The sequence below is a fragment of the Anser cygnoides genome, chromosome 1 (assembly GCF_040182565.1).
Source record: "Anser cygnoides isolate HZ-2024a breed goose chromosome 1, Taihu_goose_T2T_genome, whole genome shotgun sequence".
NCBI lineage: Eukaryota > Metazoa > Chordata > Aves > Anseriformes > Anatidae > Anser > Anser cygnoides.
Genome location: NC_089873.1, coordinates 13,032,426 through 13,059,536, shown reverse-complemented (window position 1 = coordinate 13,059,536; position 27,111 = coordinate 13,032,426). Strand labels below are relative to the sequence as shown.

The window sequence follows — 27,111 nt, the reverse complement described above, 5'->3', positions numbered from 1 at the left end:
AGCAAGCTTATTCTGGGGCTGATCAGTTGTAGCTCACATGAAAATAGGGTGTGAAGCAAAAAAAAAAAAAGGCAAAGGTAATCTCCAGACCTTATTTGTCCACTAACAGAGCATATACAAAACTTCATAAAGCAATTTGATTTGTAGCAGCCTGACAGATACAGCCCGATTCGGTAGCTAACCCTTTCTTTCCACTGAGGAAAGAACGAAAGTTTCCGAGGACGAGTGAGATTAATGCGAGTGGGACACCGGCAGTGTAGCAACTCCAGGCACCAAGGACTCATCTTCTGTTTATTCCTGTGACCTCTGCTGGCTTACAACAGATCTCAGGATCATTTCAAGCTGCCATAGGCAGGGCTGGGCGAGCTCTCACTGGGGACAACAAGCCCACGTTATATGCTGTGCTGCCTCATGCAGTAAGGCCATCCCTTTGCTGCACCAGCAGCGGAGGGCTGAATGGTCTTGCTGCTCCTGAGGGCTGGTAATTCAGGTGGGTTGCCATCTCTCACAGCCCCAGCAGTACTGGCCGTCCTCCCACCAGGCCTCCAGCCCAACCTCTGACGACGATTCGGGAGCGTGCATGGCGCTCAGGCTCAGCCCACAACGCCGCCGCCATCTCACCCTTCGACGCCAAACGCGCGAGATCCCACCCTCACCACCCCGCGCCAGCCCTCCCGAGACCTCCACCCCCTCAGGCTGCTGGGGACGCCAAAACCCCGAGAAATTAACACAAAACGCCACCAGTCCCCCCTCAGGTCACCTTCCACACCCCCGCCCCGACCCCCGACGAAGCGACCCGAGCCGCGCGCCCTCCCCGCCAACCCCCCTCCTCCTCCCCAACTGCGCACTCAGCCGAGCCCGCCGCCCCCAATCCCCCGAGAACCCGCCCCCTCCCCGCCATCCCATTGGCCTATCGCGCCGTCACTCCGGCTTCTCTTGGCGATCATTGGACGAGGCGGAGGCTGCCCCCCCTCCCTCCCGCCCCTCCCGCCGCCGTCGGTCGAGGCGAGCGGCGAGTAAATAGAGGCAGGAGCGCAAAATGGCGGCGCCGCCGAGCCCCGGCCGTGGCGCCGCGTCGCCGGAGCCGTTGGGCTCCAGGCCGGGCCCGGACGCGAAGGCTCCCCGCGGGTCGCAGCCGGCCGCCAAGAAAATGAAGGGGACCGACGAGAGGAGCCTGAAGGGCTCCAAGCGTGTCAACGGCGAAGGGGGCGGCGGTGGAGGAGGAGGCGGCAACAAGCAGCCGCCGGTGGTGCCGAGCTTCAGCGGCCCCGCGGCGTGGGGCTTCGCCGCGCTGCCCTCGGGGAGCTCGGGGGGCTTCGCCTTCCCCTCGCCGCTGCCCAGGAAGCTGCTGCCGCCGCCGCCCGCCGTGCTGCTGCCGCCCGCCTCGCCCTCCTCTTCCTACCGGCAGCACCAGCACCGCCACCACCGGCACCGCCTGGCTCTGCCCGCTGAGAGTGGTGGTGGCGGCTGTGGTGGTGGCGGCGGAGGGGTGGCCGTCGTGGGCAGCGCCAAGGCGAAGAGGCCGAAGGAGAAGCGGGACAAGGAGAGGAGGAAGCACGGAGCCCTGCCCGGGGCCGGGGCCGCCGCCGTCGCCGCCGCCGTGGGGGGAGATGGCGGCGGGGCGCTGAGCGCGGCGGCCCGCGAGGAGAACGGGGAGGTGAAGCTGCTGCTGCAGAAAGGTGAGCGGGGAGGGCACCTCATGGGGGGTGGGATGGCCGCTGAGCCCCCCCCTTGCTTCGGGGGAGACCCCCTGGTCGTGGGGGGGAGCTCCTTGTTTCGGAGGAGACCCCCTGTTGTCGTGGGGGGAGCCCCCTGTTTGGTGGGAGCCCCCCTGGTCGTGGGGGACAGCCCCCGGCTTTTGGGGAGCCTCCTGCTTGGGGGGAGCCCCCCTGTTTGTGTGTGGGAGTCCCCTGATTTTGGGGAGACCCCCCCCCGTTTGTGTGGGGCAGCCCCCTGCTTTTCAGGAGCCCCCTTGCTTTTGGGGAGACCCCCTGGTCGTGTGTGGGAGCCCCCTGCTTTTGGGGAGACCTCCTCTTTGTGTGTGGGAGCCCCTCTTTTTGTGGGGGGGAGCCCCACTGTTCGTGTGGGGGACCCCCCATGCTCCGGGGGACCCCTGCCTCTCTGCAAGTTCCCAGGGAAGGCAGCGGCAGCTCGCTCTGCCGTCAATCCTGTCAAAAAAAAAGGGGGTGTGGAATTAGCTATGGCGTCAGCCAGAAGCTGCCAGAGGCCTTAGGTTTTCTTACCTATTAGGGAAATAAGGGTGTCCGGGGGTTTTCTGGGGGTCTGCCGAAGAAATCGAGTTTCTGTCGCTGCTGTGACAGAGACCGCGCGTTATGAAAATACGTGTTTGTTAAAAATTGGAAGGGACCCTCGGTGAGCTCATTTATCGGGCTGTTCGTTTTTACAGGCTAAGTCATGGAGTGTCACAGACCATGCACTTGAAATCTAGATAAGCAGACTGTCAGTGTCTTATTTAGGTGTTTTTTCAGCTTTCCTTTATTTTCTGAAAATTACTGGGCTGTAAGCTTCCAAGAAATGCGCCAGGCCTTCAGGAGGAAGGTCAGGAGTGCTGGGTTAGTTTATTAATGGATTTGGCCACAAACGGCCACTCCAGGTGAGATAAGATATTAGGCTAGCTTGTTGCTGACAGGCACTGGCAATAGATGCTTAGGAAATATAGGGCAGTACAGGAGTATGTTTTTTTTTTTTTTTACCAGCATATGGTTGCCGAGTCTCCAGTGACCTTAAACGAGATGTTGATGCCTTTGCATTTATATTAAAATGCAAAGAACTTCAAACATTTGCTCCATTACCTAGTTGAAGCAAGTTTCCTTTCTTTCTTTCGAAGAAAAGATAAATTGCAGCGTTTGTGTAGGCTTAGGTTGCTTTGATTATAGGCTATTCCTTGTGCTTACAGGATGAGCCAAGCATGTGAAGACCAATTATTAATATCAATATACCATTTTCTATCTATCGATTACATCGTCCAGCTGCCTTACTGCATTTTCTGCTAGTTCCCACTGGTATCTTAATCTGTGCTGTAGCATTAGGTGTTCAGATTTGCTTACCTTTGAGTATTTATTGTTTATTTTTTTAAATTATTTGCATTCTCTTGATTCAATGTGTCCTGTGCATTTTCTTGTTGGGACCTTGATTGCTGCTGAACAAGGGGCTTTAAGTACATCATTTCAGCACTTCCAAGCATTTCAGTTTAGGTACGTTTATTTTCATTCTTCTGTCCAAAAGATGACTTGGGAAAAATCTTTGGAAGTTGCTTTCAGTAAACATTTAATGATGGTGAAGTGGTTTTGCTGTTTATGATAGCTACCCAGAAGCTCACAGTATCTTCATTGCGAAGTTATGAAAATAATAACCATATTCGCTCCCTTTGCCGTGGCGTCCTACCAGTGTTACCCAACTGTGGCAATAAATCTCCGGGAACAATATTGTAATAACAAGATGAAATGTTTTTGCGTGCTGGTAAAAGAAATGATGACAGTGATGGTGTCAGCTGAATAACTGTGAATTGAACCCTCCTGGAAGTAGGGATTGGCCTTGTAGAGAGGCCTTACGTCCTCCCGCTCTTATCAGGGGAGGGCATTTTCTCAAATACAACCTGTGTGCTGGCAGGTACAAGTACTTGAGGTTTGAGCTGCTGTTTGCTCAGAACAGGTGTTTTTACGTTTAACTTAGCTTTGAAAGCCTGAGAACAGGCCGGGACGTTTTCCGAGGCAAATGATCCCTTTATGGCGTCAAGGTCTTTAGATCTGTTTAGAGGAAGTGATTTCTATCGCCATAGCTGCTGACGTAGTTCTGTACGTCGTCAAAGAGCTTCCGATTCACTGAGCTGTGTGCTTCAGCAGAGAGGGCCGCAAGAAAGCGAGGGATGCACCGAGTCCTCTGCTGAGAGCAGCCGGCCTTTGAAAAGTGGTTCTGTGTTTGTCTGTAGATTAAAGAACAGGTTTGTGCTGTTAATCCTGTGAATAATTTACTTTCCAGAGAGGGAAGGAGAAACGCAGTTATGGAGGGAGAAAAGAATGACCCTGGGGAGGAAGGGAGGGCATCCCGAATCCTCGCGATGGAGGCAAACAAAGACCGATGGGTTAAGGCAGGAGGGTGGGGGCATGGATCAGAAGATACCAAAGGGATGCGGGGTGCGGCAGTGTTTTTGGAATGAGTGGATTTGGGAAAAGAGGGAGGAAACAGCATGCAAAATGGTGAGAGGGAGGTGATGCTGATCTTGGTATGGGGCAGAAGACACAGGTAAGTGCTGCGGAAAAGCAAGGAAGGATAGAGGCAGGGTACCTAGAAGGACAGTGAAAAATGTAGGCAGCCTACAGGTACGACATCGGGGCAAACTGAAAGGATTTCATATAATAAAAAGAAGTCTAAGCTGCTTGCATGAACAGAATACGTAGGGGGAATGCAGGAGTAACACATGGCCCTCTGTGATGAGAGAAGTTTGCGGAAGCTGTCGTATGTGCAGCTGGTAATACTTGCTAAAAATCAACCTAATGCAGGCAAGCGCAGCGTGCCTCTTCTGCAGCCTGCCTCTAGCCAGCCTTTTTCGCTTTCAGTGCGTCGGAGAGCGAGCAGCAACGCAGAACTGACAGTATCGATGGCTTTGTGCGTAGCCTTCAGAGCTGGTGCGCCTGTCAGTGCCTCACCTCAGAAGGGAGGTGGGGCGGGTTAGAAGGCTACAGGTGCGGAGCCCTGTACAGGAAAATAAAACTACCGGAAGATAAGCGGGTGGAACAGGTGGGACTTGCTTATTTATAAAAATCTGAAGGTGGAAGAACTCCACTGCCCCCTTCACAGTCAAAGTGGAGATGGATTGCATGTAGGCACGAGAGGTGGAAGGGGTTTCCAAATGAGCTTGAGGAGGGTGCTGGTGGGTTAGGAGGCTGTGTGTTCCAGGTGGTGAGCTGTGTGCATGCTCTTCTGCATACAGCAGTTACGGTGCCGGGGGAAAAAACGTTGCTCTGGTGAGAGGGGGAGGGCCTGCATGTACAGGAGAAGATGAGGAGTGCAGCTGGGGAGGAAGGGCAGGACCTGTGCCGTGAGGGGCTGTGGTGCACCAAGGCAATGTGGGCACGTGGTGATGTGGGGTGGATGAACGTGAGGTCTGGGCTTGGAAAACTGGCATCGTAGGGCTTGCAAACTGGGGAGTACCAATAGCGTTTTCCTAATTCTAGTGCCGATAGCATGGGGTGTTGACACAGAGCAGGAAACGGTGAGAAGTTTCTGCGCCTGCCATCTTAACCCAGGCAGAAGAGCTGAGCGTGAGGGCTGCTGGTTGTCCTTTGCCTGTGATGACTGCTGGGCCAGAGCACCCGGTTTTGAGGCACCCTTCTGTCCTGAGTGACAGGAAGGTGTTAAAGGTGGTTAACAGAAAGCATGATGTCTTTAAACCCGTTAAAATTTGTCGTGTTTCCTTCCTTGAACAACTGCTCGCTGGGAGATGTTTGTGGCCGTTGCATGGGCAGGGCCTCGAGCTTGGAGGATCGGAGCCAGGCCTTGCAGCTCCAGGCTCACCTAAATGGGTTGGGTGAGCCCTGAGATGAGGGCAGAGAATCTGGAAGGCCGTGTCGCCCCCTGCGTGGTTTATCCTGGAGACGTGAGGTTCGGACCATTCAAAACAAACTTGCCATTTACTTGGCGGGTTCGCTCTGGCCAGCAGCACTGTGAGCTGTGTGACTGGCCGTGTTTTCACATGCCGTGCGGGTCTGAGGGAAGCGCCTGCCGTTCTGGGTTGTGACTATGCCGACCCAGTTAGTTATTTCACTGATACTCCGCTTTAGCAGTTCCCAGTTGAAATTGTTTTCCTAGCAGCGCGAGGCTCGGGTCAGCCACTCCCCGCCCCATCAGCTCGTTTGGTTTGGTTTGTTCCCCAGGCGTGCTGCAGGGTGGGAGCCAGGCTCCTCAGATGTCTCCTCTTTTTGCCATCTCCGTGTACAGTTTTCCTCTCTCCCTCCCTTCCTCCTTCGTATTTCGTCTTCAGTGATGGCTTTGCTGATAACACTGCCTCAGTGTGCAAGCCATTACAGAACGAGATTGGTATTTTTAACTTGCTGCTGGGGGTTTCCCCTATGAGCAGGAAAGCAAAGCTGAGCATGGTACCGTAGCCTTTTGCTTTTACTTCCAGTCTGATGTCACTGAAAGATAGGTTAGGTGGTATTTCAGACAGACATTTACCTTTGATTCCTCTGGTAACGTTGTCGCTTTGACTTGCATGCCTCTTAAGGGTTTTTGAACTTTTAAGAAATTTCACATTTCAGGCTGCTGCTGAAGTTCAGTTTGCATCATTGGGAAGCTCGTTTCATAGTCTAACTTAGCAAATTAGCTTAGGGTATTCTTCTGTTTCCCTTCTTTAGATCTGGGACCGTCATCTTGTTGGGTAGGTTGCCTTTTTCCTTCTGCTAAACATTTCCTTCTGTTCATTTCTATTTATTTTCCCCTTTTTTTTTTTTACTGTCCTGCTTAACCCGACCACCCCTCTCCCTGCTCCCGACTCCTTTAAATCCAGAGGCCGTTTTTGTGCTCACTCCTCTGAATTCTGCAATATATTTCTAATCAGATACCCCATTGTAGTCAGCAGTGCTCAGAAAGTGTTGAGGGCTTTAGGTGTGAGACACAAGAGGAAGAAGCACTTCACGAATTTCTTGAGATGGTCAAGATTTATTTGCAGCTTACATAAATGTCACTTCCAGTTCTCCAAACTAAGCATCTGATGCTGAGGTGAGTTTGAGGCAGTGTATCTTTGTCCAGAGGGATCCTGTCCCCTTTTGTTTCTGTGAAGTTACCATGAAGCCTTGCTGGAGAGAACAAAATCTTTTGTTTTTTAAGTCAGGGAGCAAACGAAGCCTCTCCTGTACCCCAGAACCAGCTCTGCATGCCAGTTATACACAGAAATTTACTCCGGTTGTAGAATCGCAAACAGCGAATCGCAAATAGCTTTTCTGAGCTGAAACTAGATCAGCACAGCAGTTGGAAGCGTCAGATCTGAAACCGCTTCTGGAGGCCTTGTTTGCAGCTGCCACGTTCTCCACTGCTGCTTTCTGATGCAACTCCCCAGTGCTTGGGCTTACACTTGGCTTGTACGGCTCTGCACGTAGGAAAAGAAACTGCAGAGATTAGAGGAATCAGAGAGATAAGGCTTACATTTCTCCTAAGTATTTTAATTCTGAAAAGGGGCTTTCCTTCCTTCCCGTTCACTGGAGGGCTTGGGGAAAAGTTTGCAGCTGTCGAGGGGTCGTCTTTAATCGTACCTTGGATTTTAAGCTTTAATTGCTGAAACGGATGTCTGCCAAGTATTTCTTTGTATTTATTGGAATGAGAAGACTATTGTGTTTTTTTTTTTTTCTTAGAAATACTGTCTGGGTTTCCTCGTGTGTGAGACCTCAGGAGGGTTGGCTGTTTGGATGGATGGATGTGCAGGTGTCAGGGCCGTTACCGTAGTGGTGTGAAATGTACTGAACGCGTCTGCCCGGCCAGATAAACACGCCTTCTTGAGGCTTTACTTTATGGGTGTTTGTATTAAAGGGAGGAAAGGGCGATGGAAGGGCTGGTGCCCGATGTGCTCCCCTCCTCCTCGCCCTTCCCTCCGGCACAGCGCTGTGGGCGCTGGCAGTATTGACGGCGGCCGTTAGCAGTGGCTTGTAAATATTTTGCCTGATGTGCAGTGACAGCCCTTAAATCAAAGGGAGGGGAGAGAGGCAGAGCACTTTGAACATAATCTATGGCTGACTACTGATGTGGGTTACCATCTGGAAAACCGATGCAAAGCAGCTGCAGCTTCTGGCATCTCTCTGACGAGGCTCTGAAGCTCGGCTCGGGGTGAAAGCCGCCTCGCTCGAGCTCCGGCTTCAAGGTGCGGGTTGCACAGAGCGGCAGCTGCTTTGCACGTAAGCCAAGACAAAGCGTTTCCTGCTCGACCTATTCTATGTGCACTTGATTTACCTCTTTCTTCCAGGACACTTGCAGCAGAGGTGAAGAAGGTCTGTCTACATTTCTGAAATCAGATTCTGTTTACGATTCCTAAATTGTTGCAACCGTTACGAGAAGGTACCTAGTTAGGAAATCGCTTCCTATAGCCTTAGGTGCACGTGGCTGTGTACCTTATAAATACAGTTCATCCTCCATTTATTCTATTTTTCCACTTGGCCCAACACCCAGAAAATGTTGGAGCATTTGGGCTCGAGGAGGAAGTACGCGTGTTGTGCTGAATTAATTCAATTAATCGGGGGGAGTTAATTGAGTGAGAACATTCTTTAGATGCCATTTAGGAAGGTGAGGTGGGAGATGGCTTGTAATGGAGTCTTCCATCCGTATACAGCACTTCCTGAGATATACTGCTGGGGCTGCTTTTTTTTTTTTGTGGGTATGCTGTTCCTGTAGGACCTTAAATGCAAAGAAAATGGCACTTGTAGTGACACTTGTATTGGGAATGTGAGACACCCAGAAATCTCTTAATTCACTGGGTGCTGTGATTACTGTAAACAAGGATACGTATTCCCCCAGATCTCCGTATTTTGAAAAGTTTACTCATGCCTTTGGCGTATTTAGTAGAGCTAAAAATAACTGTACTAGAGGCTTTATTTCTTCGGACAGTAGAGCTTGAAAATGAAGGAGCAATCTTCACTGTTGCTTGGACCTTCCATAGCCACGTCCTGCTGTGCTTGGCATTTATTTTTTGAACTGCAGAAGATATTTTCAATCTGTTTAGTCTGTGAGCAGTTATTTCCTGAGCAGTGTATTTCTTTGTCAAAGACACACAAAGCAAAAGTACATTTTTATATGGAAGAATCTTTGCAAAATGGTGCAGGGTCCGTCCCTCTGTACCCTGTGATACACTGAAAGCTGAAAGTTTGATGTAACGTGTATTTAGGGCTATGTACAGGAATAGGAAGTGTGTGTGTGCATGCAGGAAGAGCATGTAGTAAAATTAGTAGCCACGTGAGAAGACTGGTACGGGTTTGTGCGCTGCAGTAATGAGAAGACAAGTTGGTATGTAATTGCTTGGGTAAGCTGCAATTGCTTGGTTAAGCTGTTTTCCCCCACTGTAGCTGTTAAAAGACAAAAGTGAGTAAGATGCCAGTATGGCTTAATGTGAAGTGGGACCTGAATATTTCATCAGCTCTTTGGAGCCGGTTCCTGGAAGTCTTCAGACGAGCGGTAAGATAGGGAAGTCAGCGTGTCGTGGAGCACCGAGCGGTGGGTGTCACAAGAACCTTCCTGCAGCAGTGTAAGTGTGGGCAAGTCGAGATCTAGAGCATTGCGTAGGCTTCTGGATGGCTTCATGTCAAGGATTTTGGTGTGACTGATGTGCTGACAAACCAGCAAGTGTTAGTTGAAGTCTCCAGTAGAGGAGCTGGTATTTTCCCAGAGAGGCTTGCTTCACTGCATTTTTGTTGGCATCTTAATACCCATATAAGTATTCTTTGCTGTCACTTCCGAGGTGATAGATGGCGACATGATTGACTTTCCCCCTCAAGGCATTGGAATAACAGCTTTTAAGATTTGCTATTTTCTCCCTCTTCAAAATAGACAGAGCAGACGTTACTTTTTTCTTAATAAATGGATCAAAAAGTTGAACAAGTCCTGATATTCATGACTAATCTCCTGATTATCCCTTACCAGAACAACCTTGGTAAAAGCGGGAGCACCTAAATCGGCTGAAGTCAAACTGAAGTTTATATTGCTGGGATATCAACTGAAATGGGAAAGTAGTTATTAACATGTAGGTAGGCTCAGGTGGCTTCATGTAAAAATAACATAGAACTTTGATGAATTTTGAAAGGTTTATTATAAACCTTCATGTGATTTGCTGCAGAACATATGCTGTACCTAGTACTTAATTTGAATTAATCTTTTATTTGGACTAGAACATCTCTTTATTATTTTTTAAGCCTACTTTTAAAAAATGTACTCCCACCCCCAAAACCCACCCTTGTGGAAAAAGTTCCAGTAATGGATCACAACTCTAAGTCGTGCCTTTATTTGAACATACCGAACACAAGGCCTTTCTGTGTACAACTTGACGCCCCGCTTTGAGTCAAATTACCCCCTAACCTTACATTGAACTCAAATGATGTCCTCGTTAGCATGTGCAACTTGAATTCGTTAATTGCTTTTCTAAGTGCTCAGTAGTTCGTGGTGCACGCAGTCTGTTCCAGCTGCTTGTGCAGTGCTGTGACGTACAGGGAGGTGCTGCCTGCTGGTACTTGATGTTCTCTTGTCCAGAGTCATCTCCCTGTGTGTTGCAGTGCCCTGGAGACTCGTTTCACCCCTTACCTATTGCAGCTCAAGCTCTTTTTTTTTTCCTCTTCCCCAGTTCTGTTAGTTGTCAGTAGTATTGTAGGGAGGTAACTGCAGAATATCCTGTGGACATGCGAAGATTGCTGTAAGCGTCTCTGCATCCTTACTGCTTTGAGACGCAGCTGCCCTGCAAATGAAGTGGGGAACCGAAGGTTTGATGTCAGTACTGGTTGCTACCAGTAAATCTCCAAAAGACCATACTGGAGTTCGCAGGTTTTGTTGACTTGTTCAACAGGACAGGCTTTGTCTTTTATTGGTCACTTATTGTACAACACCTAGGTTGTAAATTGCCCAATGCTGGCTGCGTTTGTTTTCAAACAGGATTTTCTTGTTTGAGAAAGTGAGATTTGGACTGAAATGGTGCATGGCTAGAGGGCAGTGAAACTTTATCTTGGAGAAGCCACTCAAAGATGTTCTGTGGTGTTTGGGAAACTCTCAAAGCGCTCTAGAGCCTGTGTCAACCTACACCGGCTTTAGTGTTACTGCTACGTCAGCAGATAGCATGGAGACTGTGTTTGAGGAACTGCACTTAGCATATGGCATTTAACAAGGAAAGGTGTTTTAATTCTGCATATGGGCTGTAATGACTGTTGGATACTCTTAAACTTACTGTTGTAGAGCCAGCGTGGCTAAGTTGTGATAGATTTTGTGGTAAACTCCATCTTAAAAGAATTTTTGAGTTTATCTCTGCATCCCACTGTGAGCTGTGAAGTGGGACGTGGATCACTGAGGAGATCCTTCTGCAGAACTGTTCAGGAGCTGTGTGTCAGTTCTGCCAGCCAGACTACCCCATAAAAAATTTTCCTCATAAACTGAAGCCGTTTGAACTGAAAACTCAAGAGGGAGGAGACCTGAGAACTTGTACGCCTAAACTGGGATCCTCAGCTGTTCTTTTACATGCCTCAGGCCGTACACGGGGTCCTGTTGTAGCACCGCGATTTCTACAAGGGAAATAGTTGAGTGTAATTTATTTCAAACCTTCCTCAGCTGCTTATACGTTACATTTACAGTCACTTCAGGTATGAGCTGCTTGTGGATGCTGCTGGAGGGGGTCGTAGGACACTTCCATTGTTTCTTTTGTCTGGAATCTCTCACCATTGTCTCAGCTTTCTAGAAGTGAAAGTAAACTAGAGGCCCTTTAAAAGGCTTCAGCTTGTTCTCTGTCCCTACGTAGGCACTGCTGCTGTCAGAGCTGCAGGATTCACCGGCCTGTGATGCTATTCATGAGCCGGTAATAAAAGGTTCTTTCAGTCCTTCATTCATCCTTGTTCAGCCAGGCTCGCCGCTTGTGTGTGCTCTTCAGTCTCACTTTGATTCCGAAGTGATAGCAGAAGTCAAGTGTACCTCTTAACACCATGCAGATGTCGAGATAAAAACCCGTCCGCGATGATCGTGTAATCCAGTCTGGGCTGAGCATCCAGCCCAGGTTACAAATCAAGCCCGGTGCTGCTGCCTCCGTGCTGAGTGAGTGAGTATCCGCTTTCATGGCGCTGCTTCTAATCCTGTTGTAAAATTTACTTCCCACCTCGTGCTTCCGAGGTGCAGGGGATTTGCAGTTTTGGAGGTTTTGTCTGGGGGGGAGGCGGCTGCAGAGGAAGGATCCTGTCTGTTCAGCCTGTCCCTAGGAAGTCCGGGCTTGTGCTGCTGAGAGCAGCTTGTCTGGGCTCTGCTCTCTGCCCTGCGGATAAATCTGCTTTGTCATCCTGCTGCTCGAGTCATTAGAGCGCTCTTCCTGGGCATGGCTATTGCAGTGGCTGAGAACTAACATTTCCAGACAGTTTTAACCATGGCTGCCTTACTACCTTTTGTTTTTTTTTTGTGCCAGCATAGTTTTTTTCTCTCTGTTGTCTGGCCTGATCTGTGTATAGCCAACAGACGTAACTCAGCTGTTATCTGTTGTTGTTTATTTTCATTCTTTATGCTTGTCCATCCTCTTTCCAAAATGCATTCTTCATCGTAACTGATGAAGATTCAAATTCCATAGCCTTATTAGAAAACTCCTAAAAGGAAAGATAGGAGAGCTGCGGAGTTGTTATTGCACTGTCCATTTAGGTGGATTAACCCTCGCGCTTTCTTTACTCTTACGTCAAGCCCTCGTACTTCTTATTTAACCAAACTATTTACAAAGCATGTTAATAGTTATCGATGCTCTCTGTTCCATTCCAAAATTGAAGGCTTCCTTTTGTTTGGCTTTGAACGTTTGTTAGTGAAGATACCTTCTGCTTTCTGTGAACGCTCGAGGAAAAGTAAATAATTTCTCCTTACGTCCACGTGGGGTCTATATTGCAGCCGCCATAAATGACACATCAGCACCGTCTCTCAGCTTTATTACTGAGAAGCCATTCTGAAGCATACAGTTCTGTAGAAGCTTGAAATGAGGTTTACTCTTCCCCTGTGAGGGTTCAAAAGCCCAATAAACACTTAGAGCAGGTACTAGGCTGCAGGCCAAGAAACCAGACGTGTGGTGTTGGTTGCAGCGACTGTAGAGAAGCTGGATTTAACTAGGCCTCAGTGCTTGGCCTCAGAGGTAATTCTAAGCTCAGCTTGAAAAGAGAAGTCCTAGAACTCATGATTTCTGTGGGTCTAGTATTTTTCATGTAGAAAGCGTGCTAAAAGGGCCTGCTTTCTACTGACAGACTTAAAACCTGGAGTGATGATTTGTCAAAGTAAATGAATAATGATGGCTCAAATAAGCTGTTGCTGATGGCAGGAAAGCAAGGGAAACACCAATGCATTATAGCTTCTTTGCAAACACAGGTTTTTCAACAAATAATGAACTAGCATACCTTTTTGCATTGTCTGTTAATTACATATTGCTGCTGTTAACACATTAGTGTGGCCTGTGAGCTTAAGGTAAAAGATTTTGCAGCTGACAAATTAAATTTTCATTCCAAGATACCTGCGAAAGCCTTTAAGTTTAGACTATGTGGAGTCTGTGTGAAATTTCTAGTGTATGTGAGCATCCAGGAAAATACGCTGTACTTCTTCCTTCATTTCTAATCTATTTGTAATATGTAATATTCATGTAATTTGAATTTCACGAAATAAGAGCTGTATATGGGTGGAAAATAAGAGCAGAGGGTACCATAAGTAAAAGTTGTTAACCGTGTGCAGTTAACGTGCTGAGTTGTTGATACAGTTCTAGTGTAATAGAAATGAAACTGGTCTAGGTTCACTAAGTTTATGTTGAATTATGCAACAGATAAATATTAGCTTTTCATATCATAAGTCCCGGAATTTCCTTGTAACTCTTTTTATCCTCTTAATAGGGCTTGCATAATAGCAATATGAAATGTGCATGTGGCAGTTTGCTGCTCTCGTTTAATTGTAAAATATTTGCATTACAGCTCAAATCAAAGAGAAAATGAAAGAAAGGGAAAAGAAACAGAAAGAGAAGAAGAAGCACAAAATAATGAATGAAATCAAGAAAGAGAATGGAGAGATCAAATTATTGCAGAAAGGTATGTTCAAGCTGCTTAGTGTTTTTTCGTTGTAGTGCTTTAAAACCTTTGTAATTGGATTGAGTGCTGATTTTTAATATTATGTCTTTCATTTAACTTAAATGCCCTTTTCCAGGAATAGCTGGTATAAGGCGTGGAATTTAAAACTTAATTATAAATGTTAACTTTCTTCAACTGCAGATACTGCAGTTTAAAAAATGACTATTGCCACAATGCCAGTATTCTTATGCAGTAGCAGTAAAGACATTGCTTTAAGCAATGACATTGCCAATATCTATGCTGTCTCAACAGTTCCTGAAGAAGATTGTCATTTTGTATATCAGATAGAGGAAAAATGAATCCATGTCATTAAATATCTAACACTAAATGCACAAAACTAAAGAACCAAGGAGTACTAGTTCAGGAACTCTGTTACATAATGAGAAAATAAGTGTGTGCAACAGGCAGTTGTAATTTTGGCTAATTTATCCAACTCCATTACTGCAGTGGAATGTAATGAAAATGTTCCTGCACTTGCTTGTACACGCACTGACTCGTAGAATCGTACGGAAGTTGAGGATGGAAGGGGCCTCTGCAGATAGTCTAGTCCAATGCCACTGCTCAAAGTACAGCTGGTTGCCCAGGGCTGCGTCCCATCAGACTCTGTGTGACTGCAAGGATGCAGACTCCAGAATCTGCACAACCAGTACCAGCGTATGACCACCCTGGTTGTCTTATGTTGGATTGGACTAGATGATTTCAAGAGGTCTTTACCAGCCTCATCGATTTTTGTGAGGTATCTACATCTTTATTCCTTCCTGTTAGATGTTTATACATGCTGAAAAAAAAAATAACCTCATAAAGCCTTTTCAGGCTGAAAAATCCTGCTTTTCTCAGCATCTCCTTTTGTGAGTAGTGCTCTGTTCCCTTAGTCATCTTCCTGGCCCTTTGCTGGAGTTTCTCCAGTATGCACGTCTGCCTTGGACTGGTGAGCCCAGAACTGGGCACGATACTTCCAGATGTGTCAGTGGTGCTGAGCAGAGGGGAAGAATCGCTCCATCAGCCTGCTGGTGGAGCAGTTAATGCTCTTCCTAATCCTGTCCAGGAGACTTAGCTGATGGCTTATGGTCAGCTTGGCATTCATGAGGACTCTCAAGTCCTTTCCTGTCAGGCTGCTTTCCAGGCAGTTGGTCTCCAGCCTGCAGAGCACAGGGTTATTCCTCACAGCTGCAGGACTCTGCACTTCCCCGAGTTAACCTCGTGAGACTTCTGTTGGCCTCATTTTCTCCAGCCTGTCAAGGGCCCTCTGGCTTGGCAGCACAATCCTCTTGTGCATCAACCACTTCTTCCAGTTCAGTCTCTTCTGCAAACTTGCTGAAGGGACACTGTTCTGTCATCCCTGCCGTTACTGAAGAATATCGAGCAGTGTTGGCCCGCGGTATCAGCACTGGAGTACTCCAGTATCGCTGTCCTCTAGCTGCATGTCGTGCTGCTGATCACAACCCTTTGAGCACCGCAGTTAAGCCAGTCCTTGGTCCACCTCCACTCTCTATTTATCTGCATCATGCTTTGCCAGTTTTTTCCTCTGAGGATGTCAGCTTGTTTAAGTAGACCCAATATTTTTTATCTGTTATTTTCAGGCTCTGCTTTTGAAGTTAGGCATAAACTCCTGATAAATATTTCTGTTATGACTGCTGCGGGGTTTAATTTACAACAAAAAAAACCTGAATCTCCCAAAACAAAGCATTATCTACAGCACATTCATGTGAGGTAGCAGGCGTGCAACTCTGTAATTACTGCATCACAGTTTAGAGTACAAATATGGATCCAAGTGATTGCAGTAGAAATCGTGACAGCTTAAAACCTGTGCCGAGCAGATCTCTAGGTATCAGCCTACAGCACGCAGGATGTTTGAGCTGCTGACTTCCTGTGAAAGATGAGACTTGTCTCCTCCAACGTGGAAGGAAGTTGGTGGCTGAGATACTGAGCAACACTTAACTGCCTTGGCAGTGACAGTCTTCAGGTCTTGTTTCTGTACCAGCACTTCCTACCTCGTGTGATGAATGGCAGCAGAAAGAGGGCACGGGGTAGGAAGTTGCAAAGACAGCCAGTTGTTAACCCTTCTGTGGGGCAGCAGTGGCCTGTAGAGGCTGTGCCTGGTTTTGCCAGTGTCCTGCAAAAACTACTCCTGTTTCAGGGAAAGAAAGGAGTGTGTCAGGAGAGCAGAAAGCGGGCAGGACGTAAACCTCCATGGGGTTTATATCCTGTTCAGAACAGCAGTTCAGGATGTCTCCTGTGGGCCTCCCCAAGTCTATCCAGATGTGATTATATGTTCTGTGGTGGTGGTACAGCATTTCCTGACTGTTTTGCTGGCGTAGCTCCATGTCCTAACAGCTGAGGGCTAGAGGGCAAAGGCCCTACAAGATGTAACTTGTGTGTCTAAGTAGTCAGTGCCTCTGTGACCTTCTGAAATGCTAGTAAGCCTTCAGCTGAGAATATCTTCTTCTTGAAACAAAAATTAAGCTCTAAGCCCTCTTATTCTGAGCTCACAATTCAGTGCACGGACTTAGGAGCAAAGGCTGGGAACCTCTAAGAATTCAGTGCCAGTCTGTGGGGACTGATTATATCTCCTCCTAGGCATTAGAACCAGATCTTGTTTTAAAAATGTCACTGGCCATCTGCTGAATGCTTTTATTATGTTGAGAATATTATTAGTTTTTTCCTTTTTTGTCCTTCATTTGTGACTTTCTTTGAGGGAGTGGTGGCAATAGCCTGTGTAACTGCAGACAGTAAAACCAGGTGTCCAAGGTTATATGAGAGGAGGTCAGCATTGAGAGCTTGAGGCCTTTTTGGGGGGAGTTGCTGTGTAAGCCTGATTTTGGTGCTTTGAGCTTAACGCTGGAAGAATTCACCTCAGTTAGAGAAGCTTAGGGATGCAAGCAGTTCATCTGCCTAAACTGGTGTTGCCTTTCTGTTGAAAGCAGCAATAAACGTGCCCTAGATAGAGAAGGGCAACTTTGGAAAGGGGTATTTTATCATGTGCGGACCTGCTAAAAGAGATATTTAACTCTTTCAGTGGGCCTGGTGGCTTTTCTTATGCATTTACAGCTCAACATTTGTCATCCTTTTTCACTAGCAGATAATTTATGCAGAATAAATCCATATTTATTCTCTTTCCTCTTTCTCTGTAATCTTTATTTGGAAGTGAAGGCTGTGTTTTTTGGAAACAAAACTTCCTTACACAAGCATGTTGTTTAAACTGCTTATAATCCCACTGTACTGATTTGCATGTACTAATGACTTGACTTCACCATCCATATGCACCAAGTTACCAACTTCTACCTGTAAAATAGATCAGTATAGGGTAAACCACAGACGTAAAATACAGGTAAGGTATGTGTGATGAGATGATCTGAGAGCGGAGCTCTTAAGTTCCAGTGGGCCTCAAACACTTTTCAGAAAGAATGCAGTCAGTCATCCGTTTACCTCATGCTGCTAGTGGGTCGCTGCTTTCTGAGTTCAGCGGAGACATCTTTGCTGCGTGACCTTGCTTCCTTCCCTTCCCCAACTGCCTCATCTCTGCCGCTGCAGTTGTGGCTGTCTGCATTGCTCCTCCTGTCTAGCTAATGCCTTCTGTTGGCCAGGCGCATCGATGAGGATCTGACGCCGGAGGTGAGCAGTCCCTGCTGCTGTGCAGGCAGGGTGAGGGGCTGTCAGGGTGCGCTGCCTCGGGATGGGAGCTCAAGGAAGAGCAGAGCTGTGCTCCAACATTTCAGGGGATGTGGGGTGGGACCAGCCCACGCTCCTGCCTGTGAGTTCTCTGTGGGCTGGAGAGGTTTTCATACGGCTTCTTGGGCTGGAAAAGGTCAGAGGACTGGCGTGAAGGCTGTGGGTACAAATTAAGCAAAATAAGGATAGTATGTGGGAACGTGCACATGTATCACTGTAAAAAGAGTTACTGGGTTTTAGTGCTTATATTTCAAATAAAAATATATAAGACTTCAGTGAGAATTGCCATGCTGTCACATCTGTAGGAGCTGTTCCTTTGGGAACGGTGTTTCTGCCCCTAGGTTCTTGCTAGTCACTGTTTTTGGCTACGTTGCTAGTTGAGTCCGAGCAGGCTGGGTACACACACACTATTTCTTTCACCATGTGATTATGTTGTATATGTGAAGTGGGTTTCTGTTCTGGAGACTGGAGAGAATCCAACACAGGACTGTGAGGATGATGAAGGGACTGGAGCAGGTCTGTGAGGAGAGGCTGAGGGAGCTGGGGCTGCTCGGCCTGCAGCAGAGGAGGCTCAGGGGATCTCAACAAAGTCTATAAATACCTGAAGGGAGGGGATAAAGAGAACGGAGCCAGGCTCTACAGCGGTGCCAAATGCCAGGACAAGAGGCGGTGGGCACCAACGGAAACAGGAGGTTTCCTCTGAATGTCAGGAAGTGATTCTTTACTCTGCGGTTGATGGAGCACTGGCCCAGGTTGCTCCTGGGGGTTGTGGAGTTTCCCATCTTGTAGGTCTTCCCACGGTCACCTGGATGTGGTCCTGGTTGAGTGGCTCTGTGTGTCCCTGCTTGAGCAGGGGATTGGGACTCCAGCAGTGGGAAGAAGAATAGCTTGCTGGATTCTTTATACTTCTGTAAAATATGTAGAATAGTAACTTAACAGTTACCCGTGTGTTTTTAATGCAGTAACGCAGGTGACCAGAGTCCAGAGGCTGTTTGCAGACTGTCTCTTCAGGATGTTCTAGAAGAACTTAAAGGTTTATATTTTATCACTTTGTAAATTTCTCCTCATGTTACAACATCCCAGTGAAGCTTCCATGATAAAATGCAGTTGTTGGAAAGGGTATAGGAGGAAGCGTGTTAGGATCTTCCTGGGAGGCACTGCTGGGTAAGGGTTTCCTTACTGAGCTGGGCACGGTACAACTCGGTGTGCATCAGCGCACACGCTTACTTTGCATCCTGTGTTTGCGTGCTTGCAAGCTTCATTTTCTGAAAATCTTGAGCAGTTGTTCTCAAGGTGGTTGTGACTGTTCCCAGGAGGGCTGAGACAACTTGAAACAGAATTATTTTATCCTCACAGACTTTTCTGATGCTTAATATTCAAGCTTTCAAGCCTTTGACTAGAACATGATAGCTGTCAGTTCTCCGTTTATACTCCTGCTGCTTGCTTTGGTGCCAGGGCTGTGTACTGAGACACCTGGAAGCCGTGTGTGCGTTCAGCACACGGCCTCTTAGCTTCCCACCTGTCAGCAGGTGATGGTGGTCATTCTCCTCAACCGTGGAGTGCCTGTGTGCGCTCTGTCTGTTCAAATTCCTTCCGTTGTTTTAAGCCTTCTGAATTATTTAGTAAGGGTTTTCATTAACTCGCTGCATTACTATATTAAACCATATTCATTACATAATATGAAAGAAAACGGTAATACATAATGGTAAAATAGCAATATGAAATTCTGTCATCTGTTTAACTATTTGGCTGGAATGAGCGAGTCTTTGTAAGAGCTGAAAGGTTTTTCATTCGTGTGCTGGGTGCTGTGGGGTTTTCTTTGTCTTTTTTAGCTACTGTAAGTGGCCGTGCCTCTAATAATCCTTGTCCTAGTGCTCTCTGACTGCATGTTTTATTTATTTACTGGTCAGTGAATGGGCTCTTGGCTGCTCCAGTTCTAAGCTACTTCTTAGTTGCTTGTGGCTATGAACTTTGAGTTCATTGAAAGACAGAGGGGGATACTTCATCTCTGTTTCTGTGGTTTGAAGTGGGATTTCTGTGTTTACTCTTTGAAGACTCAGCCTGAAGAGATCGAGCAGAGCTGAATTGTAATAAATTCCTAACGCCAGTAGCTTTCGTCTGAGTTGCAGTGAGGATGGCAGAAGGCACCTGAGCCCTGGATTTGGTTGGCAAGGTGGGACTGCGTCTCAGGAGCACTGCCATAGGAGATAGTTGGTACAGGATGGAGCCAAAGACTTAAATAACGTTTTGCAGCTGCTGGCAGCAGTAGCCAGGCGGATGTTTTGCTGCAGAACAAGCAGCATGCCAGTGGCTGCTTGATATTTCTGTGACTTCTCGTGTGCCATAGAACGAGCGGTGAGATGCTGTGTTTCAATCCTTCGGTGTAATTGAAATAAATCCAGAAAATGTGGTCCCTGCTCAGGCTCCTCTGCACTGATGGCCCTTCCTCTGTGTCCTGCCCCCCACCAAGTGCTGCGCAGCTCTGTTCAGTCCTGGTGACCGACTTCTCCCAAAGCGGGGAAGTGAAAGCTGACTTGAATGACTGCCTGCAGTTATAAATGGCTGTTCCTTGCTGCTACTAGCAGTCAGCCAGAAAACTGCGGGGGGAGCAACTGAACCTCGTTGGGAATGTTTTTCTGAAGTTTCTGCAGTACCTCCTGCCCCTGGCTGCTACCTATGGGGGCTGTGACCCCAAAATTAAAATGCTGCTCTAGTTGAGACAGTCAAATAAAATAAGAGCTCGGTGGCTGCTGCTAATGTGGAGCTGCAAATAAATGAGCTCATGGACAAAGCAGGATGCTTTAGGTAACTTCAAGTTCTTTTATAGAAGCTCACACTTGGAAGGAGTCAACTTGCAGTTACCAAAATTAAGGCTGGCTAGCATAGTTTTAAATCACAAACAAGTATCATGTAATAATAACGGTGCATGGGATTATTTGTGGACAATTCCAACAGTTCTGAATTTCAGTCCAGTCCATAGGTCCTGCGCTGTGGGTCAGGGATACTGTGGCACTGTTCTCAGTAAGTTCACGGAGCCTCTTTACAAGATCTACCTCCCATGCAGATGCTTGCAGTGGGTTAGTTTTGTGGGTTATTTTGGTTGTCCCGTGTTTGTGTAATGTAAAGCCTGATTTGCATAGAAGGTGGCTAAAAACGTGCCCAGAGGGAGTTCTGTTACTGCTGAGTGAGTGCACGGACAGAATGAATACATGGATGGATTTCCACTCTTCTCATTTTGTTACAAATACAGTTCAAGCTCCATCCTCATGCAGATATTGCTAGCCAAATATAAGCAGAAGTGAAATTCAAATTTTTGCTGTTCTTCAGTCTTTTGCACCCCAGTATAAAGCATGAGCTCATTGTGGTTTTTAACACCGGATAAGGGGAAAGGTTGTGGAAAAAAGTGCTGAATTGTCCTCCCCCATCCCATTCCTCCATATCCTCCCTTATTGCTCATTCTTAAGTACTTTAAGTAAAAGACTTCTCTGAAGCACTAGTGAAACTTCTGAATCGTGTTTTTGATTCATGCAGTGGAAAAAGTTTTTTGTTTTGTGTATAGGTGTTTCAGTAGCTGTGCTTGTTCAGATGCATCTCAGAATATGCAGAGACAGAAGATGCCATGAACTTCAAAATATCTAATGTCTTGGTTGACAGTAGACTGTGCAGTTCTGTGTGTCTGTATGTACACACGTTTGTTTTGATTGCTGGTGAAGACTCAAACGCGTGTCCTGAAGGCTTTGGGTTGTGAGAGATTGCCTTGATAGCAACTTCTTGAGAGGTGAAATAAGTTAGCACTGGCTGTAAGCTGTACTGCTGCTGCCAGGTCTTGCTTAAACCAAAGATAGTTTGGATATCTTAGTGTTTGGATCTTTATTTTGCCTTTTGGATTACTGTGTTTTTACCAAATTTGATATCGTCTGCTGTGAGACATCTTGATTAATGTGCTAGGGAGACACTGCATGCAACTGCTTTTTTCAGCTCTCCTTTAGTCAGGTGTCAGAGAAGCACCATCGCTTTTGGAAGAAGCAACACACTTTGCTTTAAAGCATTTTTATACGTGCAGCACAGGAGTGACTGAGCGTGTTCCTGCTCCTCTCCACAGCTAATGCAAAAAAAGATAAGATGAAAGTACTTCACTGGGCATTGCTGATAGCAATCACAGTATTTCAGCAAACTAATTCCCCTTGCTGTAGAGGTCTTTGCAACTTCTGAGTAGCATTAACCATCTACTTGAAACACCTACTTTTGGATCTTTGAAATTCAGCAGAGGAGAAGCCTGAGGCTAAAAAAATGCCGCATTCTTCTTCGAAGTTCTGTTCAAGAAATCATTGTTTTCCATTTGGTGTTTGTATTCCTCAGCAAAATTTTAACTGCATGCTAAAATAATTGAACACAAATACTGAAAAGTTGGGCGTATCTTGATGTCAAGACAAGTAGCAGGAACAGGCACTGTGCAGTGAGTGTGTGGGTGCTTTTGTAAAGGACAGAGGGAAGAAATTGTGATTTGATCCATGATATTACAATTAAGTGCACAAAAATGTTGCCTTTTTTTAAAAAAAAAAAAAAGGCAGGCTGAGAAATTACGTAACTTAAATGTTATATTAAAAAGTTCAAGCTTTGGGTTTGGTGTGCAGGGAATTTGGTTGTACCTTGTGTGGATTTTTTTCCACCTAAAAATTCAACTTCTTTTGCTGCGTGGTGTGTGTGTGTGTATTTGTACTTGGAGCTGAACAGAAAATCTCCCCAAAAGCTGGAAGGACAACTGTGTTGGATACTAGGAGAATTATTATTTTTATCCTGGGGCTAAGAGCGTTTTCTTTGCTTCTGAAAGCTTCATGGAGGTGGTGTGAAAACAAACACAGAATGATAAATGTTCTTCACTTCAAAAACGCTTTAGCGTAATCCCTCTTAAGAAGGTTTTGAGTACTTGCATAGGTGTATACCAGGATAATGAAAGCTTGTTTTTACAGCTGGTGTGAGTGTGAACCTTTTTGGATACGTTGAGTAAGATACCAAATGATAAGAGCTTGATCTAATGTGCTGATTTACATCCAGTGTGTCTGACTCTGATTGTGTATATTACAGTGATCTTCTGGTTTTGTGTGTTTTATAGGTATCTCTGCTTCTGAGGCTCAGCTTTGCTCATTGCACTGCGGTTTCCTGAATTTTTGTAACCTGACAAGTCCTTGTTTGTATAGCTTCTGAAATACATTAAGTGATGGATTAAAGAAACATGGCGCATGACGGGGAGTTGAATGAAATTGATTGTTACATTGAAAGACTTCTCAGAAGCTATAATCAAAAGGGAATGGGACAGGTTGAAAGAGGAAATAAGATTTTTCTTGTCCTTGTACTGTAGAAATAGAAGTCTGCAATTTTTGAGGTAGCTTTGCAGAGATACAGATTCATACACATTTTATGCAAATACTTTGCTTTCCATTATTACTAATTGAAATGTAACTTAGAAGCTGGGTGTTTAGCAAGGACGTATAGGTGACAATCTCTTTGGTTTTAAGGTGTTTTTGGTGATAATGGAAATGCTCAAGTATGACAAAGCAAGAAGCAATTTGCTATGTGCTTTAACTTAAAAAGTTGATGTATTGGGTTGCAAATGATATTACTGCTGATAGTAACTCTGATAATGCACGTTTCCATCCCTTCCCTGTCATGCATTAAGTCTGGGATCTGAGTTACTGGTGTGAAAGATCGGGGCTCCGGATGAGAACAAGTGAAGTAGGTGGGCAGGTGATACCTGCTTCCTCCAGCCCCACTTGGCATTCAGTGCTGGGACTCCTTATTTTCTACTTCTAAACTGGTGTAATGTTGGGATTCTTTCTGTATCCTTCAGTATAGCAACGAATTCTCATGTGTAGAGTAAAATCAATTTTAAAATAGTAAGTTAAACCGCTTTTAAGAATTAGCGATACCTGTTGGCTTTTGGATCCTCTCTAGTTGTGTGTGGTTGCAGAGGGGAGGAGTGGAAAAAGGCTGCCAGGTGGGTAGTACATGGTGTGGAACTGTCCTAAGCCTTTCCTGGCTTTGTTTTCCCCACCTGAAAGTGGTACCATCATGGCACCATTGCAATACCACCAAATGTGAAGGGTAGTTGATATGTCAGGTAATGACACTTTCCCCAGGTACGTTGGCATCCTTGATGACTTATTTTTGGGGATTTCAGTAAGGATTAGGTAGCTGGCTGTATGTGTCTTGCTGCTTTTTCTGGTCTTTCCATGCCCGGTAGATTTAAACTGTGGCAGAAAGAAGACAGCTGTGAAGTGGTGACTGTTGCATCTACCAGGTGAAGTAGTATTGCTGCAAAGGGCCGTGCTGTTTTTACGTTAAATTGAGCCTGCTCAAAAGACAGATTTTCTTGAGCACACTGTGCCTTTTGGCAGTTGAACTTAGTTACCTAAAACTGATGATGTGCTCACAGAGTGCTACGTTTAAATCTGATGTAGAGGAGAGTCTTTGTAGCTCTCAACTGAGTGGACTAGGTTAGGAAATCCCAGTGCCCACTTCCTTGTTCAGGCTAAATAAGGAACGAGTGACCTCAGGGCACTTCTTCCCCCACAAGATGAGCAAATAGAAGCCAGTGAGAACTGGCTCGCCTGCCCGTGCTTGAGAAACCCCAGAGGTGTGTGGCTGCTGTTGTGAACCTCGGGAGGCTCGGAGGCAAGCCTCTTGCTTGTTGTCCTTTCCAGCATCTGTGCATATTCCAGATCCAAGCCTCTTAATTACCAAGAATGTGTGATTCCTTACACCAGCGGTTGTGATCTTCAATGTTTTTTTCCTTTTTACTTTTTAAAGACTATTTTTATGAATTACTTGGTCTGAGGATTGCAAGGTGAAATCAGTCTACTGCAGCGTAGTAGTAGAGACTGGCTTGAAAATGAGCGTGCTATCTAACTGGTGTGATTCGAGATTACTTACAAGTTGTGTATGTAATTGCAATGCTTCACTAAACTTCGGTGTCTAAACCTGCTAATCTCGAATTGCTGGTTGTGAATGTAACTTTGTGCTCTATTGCGGTAAGTAATTTGGTTTTATCAAATCATGAAATGAGATGATATCAACCACTAGACCTCAGGGCAGTGTCGTGACACTGACACGTCAGTTACCCCACTTATTACTTGCCATCCACTCTTCCACCCATCTCCTCCCAAGCACTAGAAGAAAAACACTTGAAAAGAAAGGAGGATGTTTATCTTGGGAATCACTTGAACACAGCATCCGCAAATGAGTACTCTTAGCCTTAGCCTCTTATGTCTTACATTAATATGCAAGCTAAACTGAAAGTCAGCTTTGAGCTACTTACTGGGTTGTGAGTTTTTTTTAAAGAAAACAAACTCAGTGGTCAGTTTTTAGGTGTTTCCACATGCATTGCAACAAAACTTTTTTTGTTTCTGGAAGAATGACTGAGTAAAGCCCTGTGATGAGGTAGGTCCTGGCAGCAACATTTGCCAACAGCTTGCTGATGGTTTACATTCACTGACTGTTTATAAACCCCTTGTTTGGCAGTGCTTGTTGACAGCTGTCACGTAATGCCTGAACTTTCCGGTTTAGTGGTTACTGACGACCAGTTAGACAGTGTGGTTATGGACTGTGTTTATAAAAGCAGCCTTAGCAAACTTGTTTTCTGTGTTTTTAATTTTCCCCCTGTAGATTACTTTTCAGTTGTAGCATGATTATGGCAGGTGTCTACTCTTTTCAATAAGATGTGTTCACTGAAACTTGGTGGTGTTCTCCGTGTGCCTTTTGATGAGTGCTTTGGTATCCTTAATCCTGATCTCTAAACAAGTGTTTTGTATGTCAAGGTGCTTAAGAGATCTTTTTTTTTCCTCTCAACAGCTGGGAAGGAAAAACCAAAAACCAATGCGGAAGAGCTACAGATTAAAAAGGTTAAGAAGAAAAAGAAAAAGAAACATAAAGAGAATGAGAAGAGGAAGCGCCCAAAAATGTACAGCAAATCCATTCAGACCATCTGCTCAGGACTGGTTTCTGATGTTGAGGATCAGGAAGCCAAAGGCATCATAGATGATCATCTTAAGGATTTCAATGGGAAAAATATGGATCCCAAGAAGGACTGTGAGTCCATGATACCAGAGAACAGTGAGTTTCCATTTGTCTCGTTAAAGGAGCCACGGGTTCAAAATAAACTCAAAAGGTTGGACACATTGGAGTTCAAACAGCTGATTCATATTGAGCACCAGCCTAACGGAGGTGCATCAGTTATCCATGCCTACAGTAATGAACTCTCCCACTTATCTCCTGTGGAGATGGAGAGATTTGCAGAAGAGTTTGTGGGTCTGGTTTTTAGTGAAAATGAAAACTGTGCAGCTTACTATGTAATGGGTATTGTTCATGGGGCAGCTACTTATTTACCTGACTTTTTAGACTACTTTTCATTTAATTTTCCCAATTCGCCAGTGAAAATGGAGATTTTGGGAAAGAAAGATATAGAGACAACGACTATGTCAAATTTTCATGCTCAGGTAAGAGGTTATACATTTTACTTTCTAAAGTCATATTATGGTTTCAAACAACTGTGAATGGTTTTTTTAGAACACATTTACTATTAGCAGTGCTGTGTAGATGAAGCAGAAGACTAGAAGCACGGTTGTTTAATAAGTTGGTTCTGCGTTATTAAAGACAAGGAGCATATTGCCCAAGAAGTTGCTTTTTCTGGGGGAGGGAAAATGTTTGCATGCATGTGTACGTAGTTCTCTTTGGATTTGTTTCTGGAGCTAAAGCTTAACTATGTTTTAGGGTTAAAATGATTTAGCTGTGGCTATCTGGATGTCTAAACCATAGCTCATCTGTATTAGGATCTTCATAAAACTGAAGTACTTTAATACATTAGAGCAATAGTATACATAAAAACCTGTGTAGGGCACAGTTGAGTAATGTAATTTGTAGCTTGAGGCTTCTAAATCCAATCTTAAAGGAGAACTTTACAGTGGTTAACAAATACTAATTTAATCCTTCTTTATTTGCATTTGCCCTTGGTTAGTTGTATTCTCTTTCGAGCAGTTATGTGGCAAAATGGCAGGCATCTTTTTGAATCTATTTCTTATTTTATTTTCTATGGAGAAATGATTGTATAATCCTGTAATGGTAACTACTGGTTAAATGTCACCTCTGGTATTTATTAATGTGCTGTAAAAGATATAAATATTTACAACAGTAATGTATTTCAGGTCCTGTAAGTTTAGGGGAAAAATTCTAACTTTCCTAGACTGCAGCCTTGGTGAGGAGGGTATTATGGAAAGCCTTTACAGATAATCTGTTAGCGTTATGAAGAAACTCAATCCTGTTTTTCTGTCTATCACCTTTAGATCACAATCACCTGTTTAATTTGAGTAGAAATAGATCCCTATTTGTGAGCATTAAATGCAATTTGGAACACTTATAAACTATTTTAGTCTTCATTTTTTTAGACAATTACCAAGAGTTCAAGTTATACTGTCATCTTTTTGATGAAAAGTATGCTTTTGTTTTCTTTACGTAAATATTTGCATAGACAACTACTGCATCTATTGATAAATTTCATGTGTTACCTTGCAAGCATATGCAGAACTGAATTGTAGCTACAAGAGAACATTTGCAGCCCTGTTTTAAAGCCTGG

At 45.5% G+C, this 27,111-nt stretch overlaps 1 protein-coding gene across 2 annotated transcripts in view; it reads left to right on the top strand.

Moving 5' to 3' along the window:
* Positions 1 to 994: 994 nt before the first annotated feature.
* Positions 995 to 27,111, top strand: part of RSBN1L (round spermatid basic protein 1 like) — a 53,531-nt gene continuing 27,414 nt past the window's right edge. Inside the window, exons 1-4 of one of the 2 annotated variants that reach the window (XM_048068545.2) lie at positions 995 to 1,679; positions 13,665 to 13,778; positions 25,335 to 25,595; positions 25,914 to 25,978. In XM_048068545.2, coding sequence (XP_047924502.2) covers positions 1,040 to 1,679; positions 13,665 to 13,778; positions 25,335 to 25,595; positions 25,914 to 25,978 — 1,080 coding nt within the window. In that variant the 5' untranslated portion in view covers positions 995 to 1,039. Of the gene's footprint in view, positions 1,680 to 13,664; positions 13,779 to 25,334; positions 25,979 to 27,111 lie in introns of both variants that reach the window. The other variant, XM_048068543.2, reaches the window with a different exon arrangement.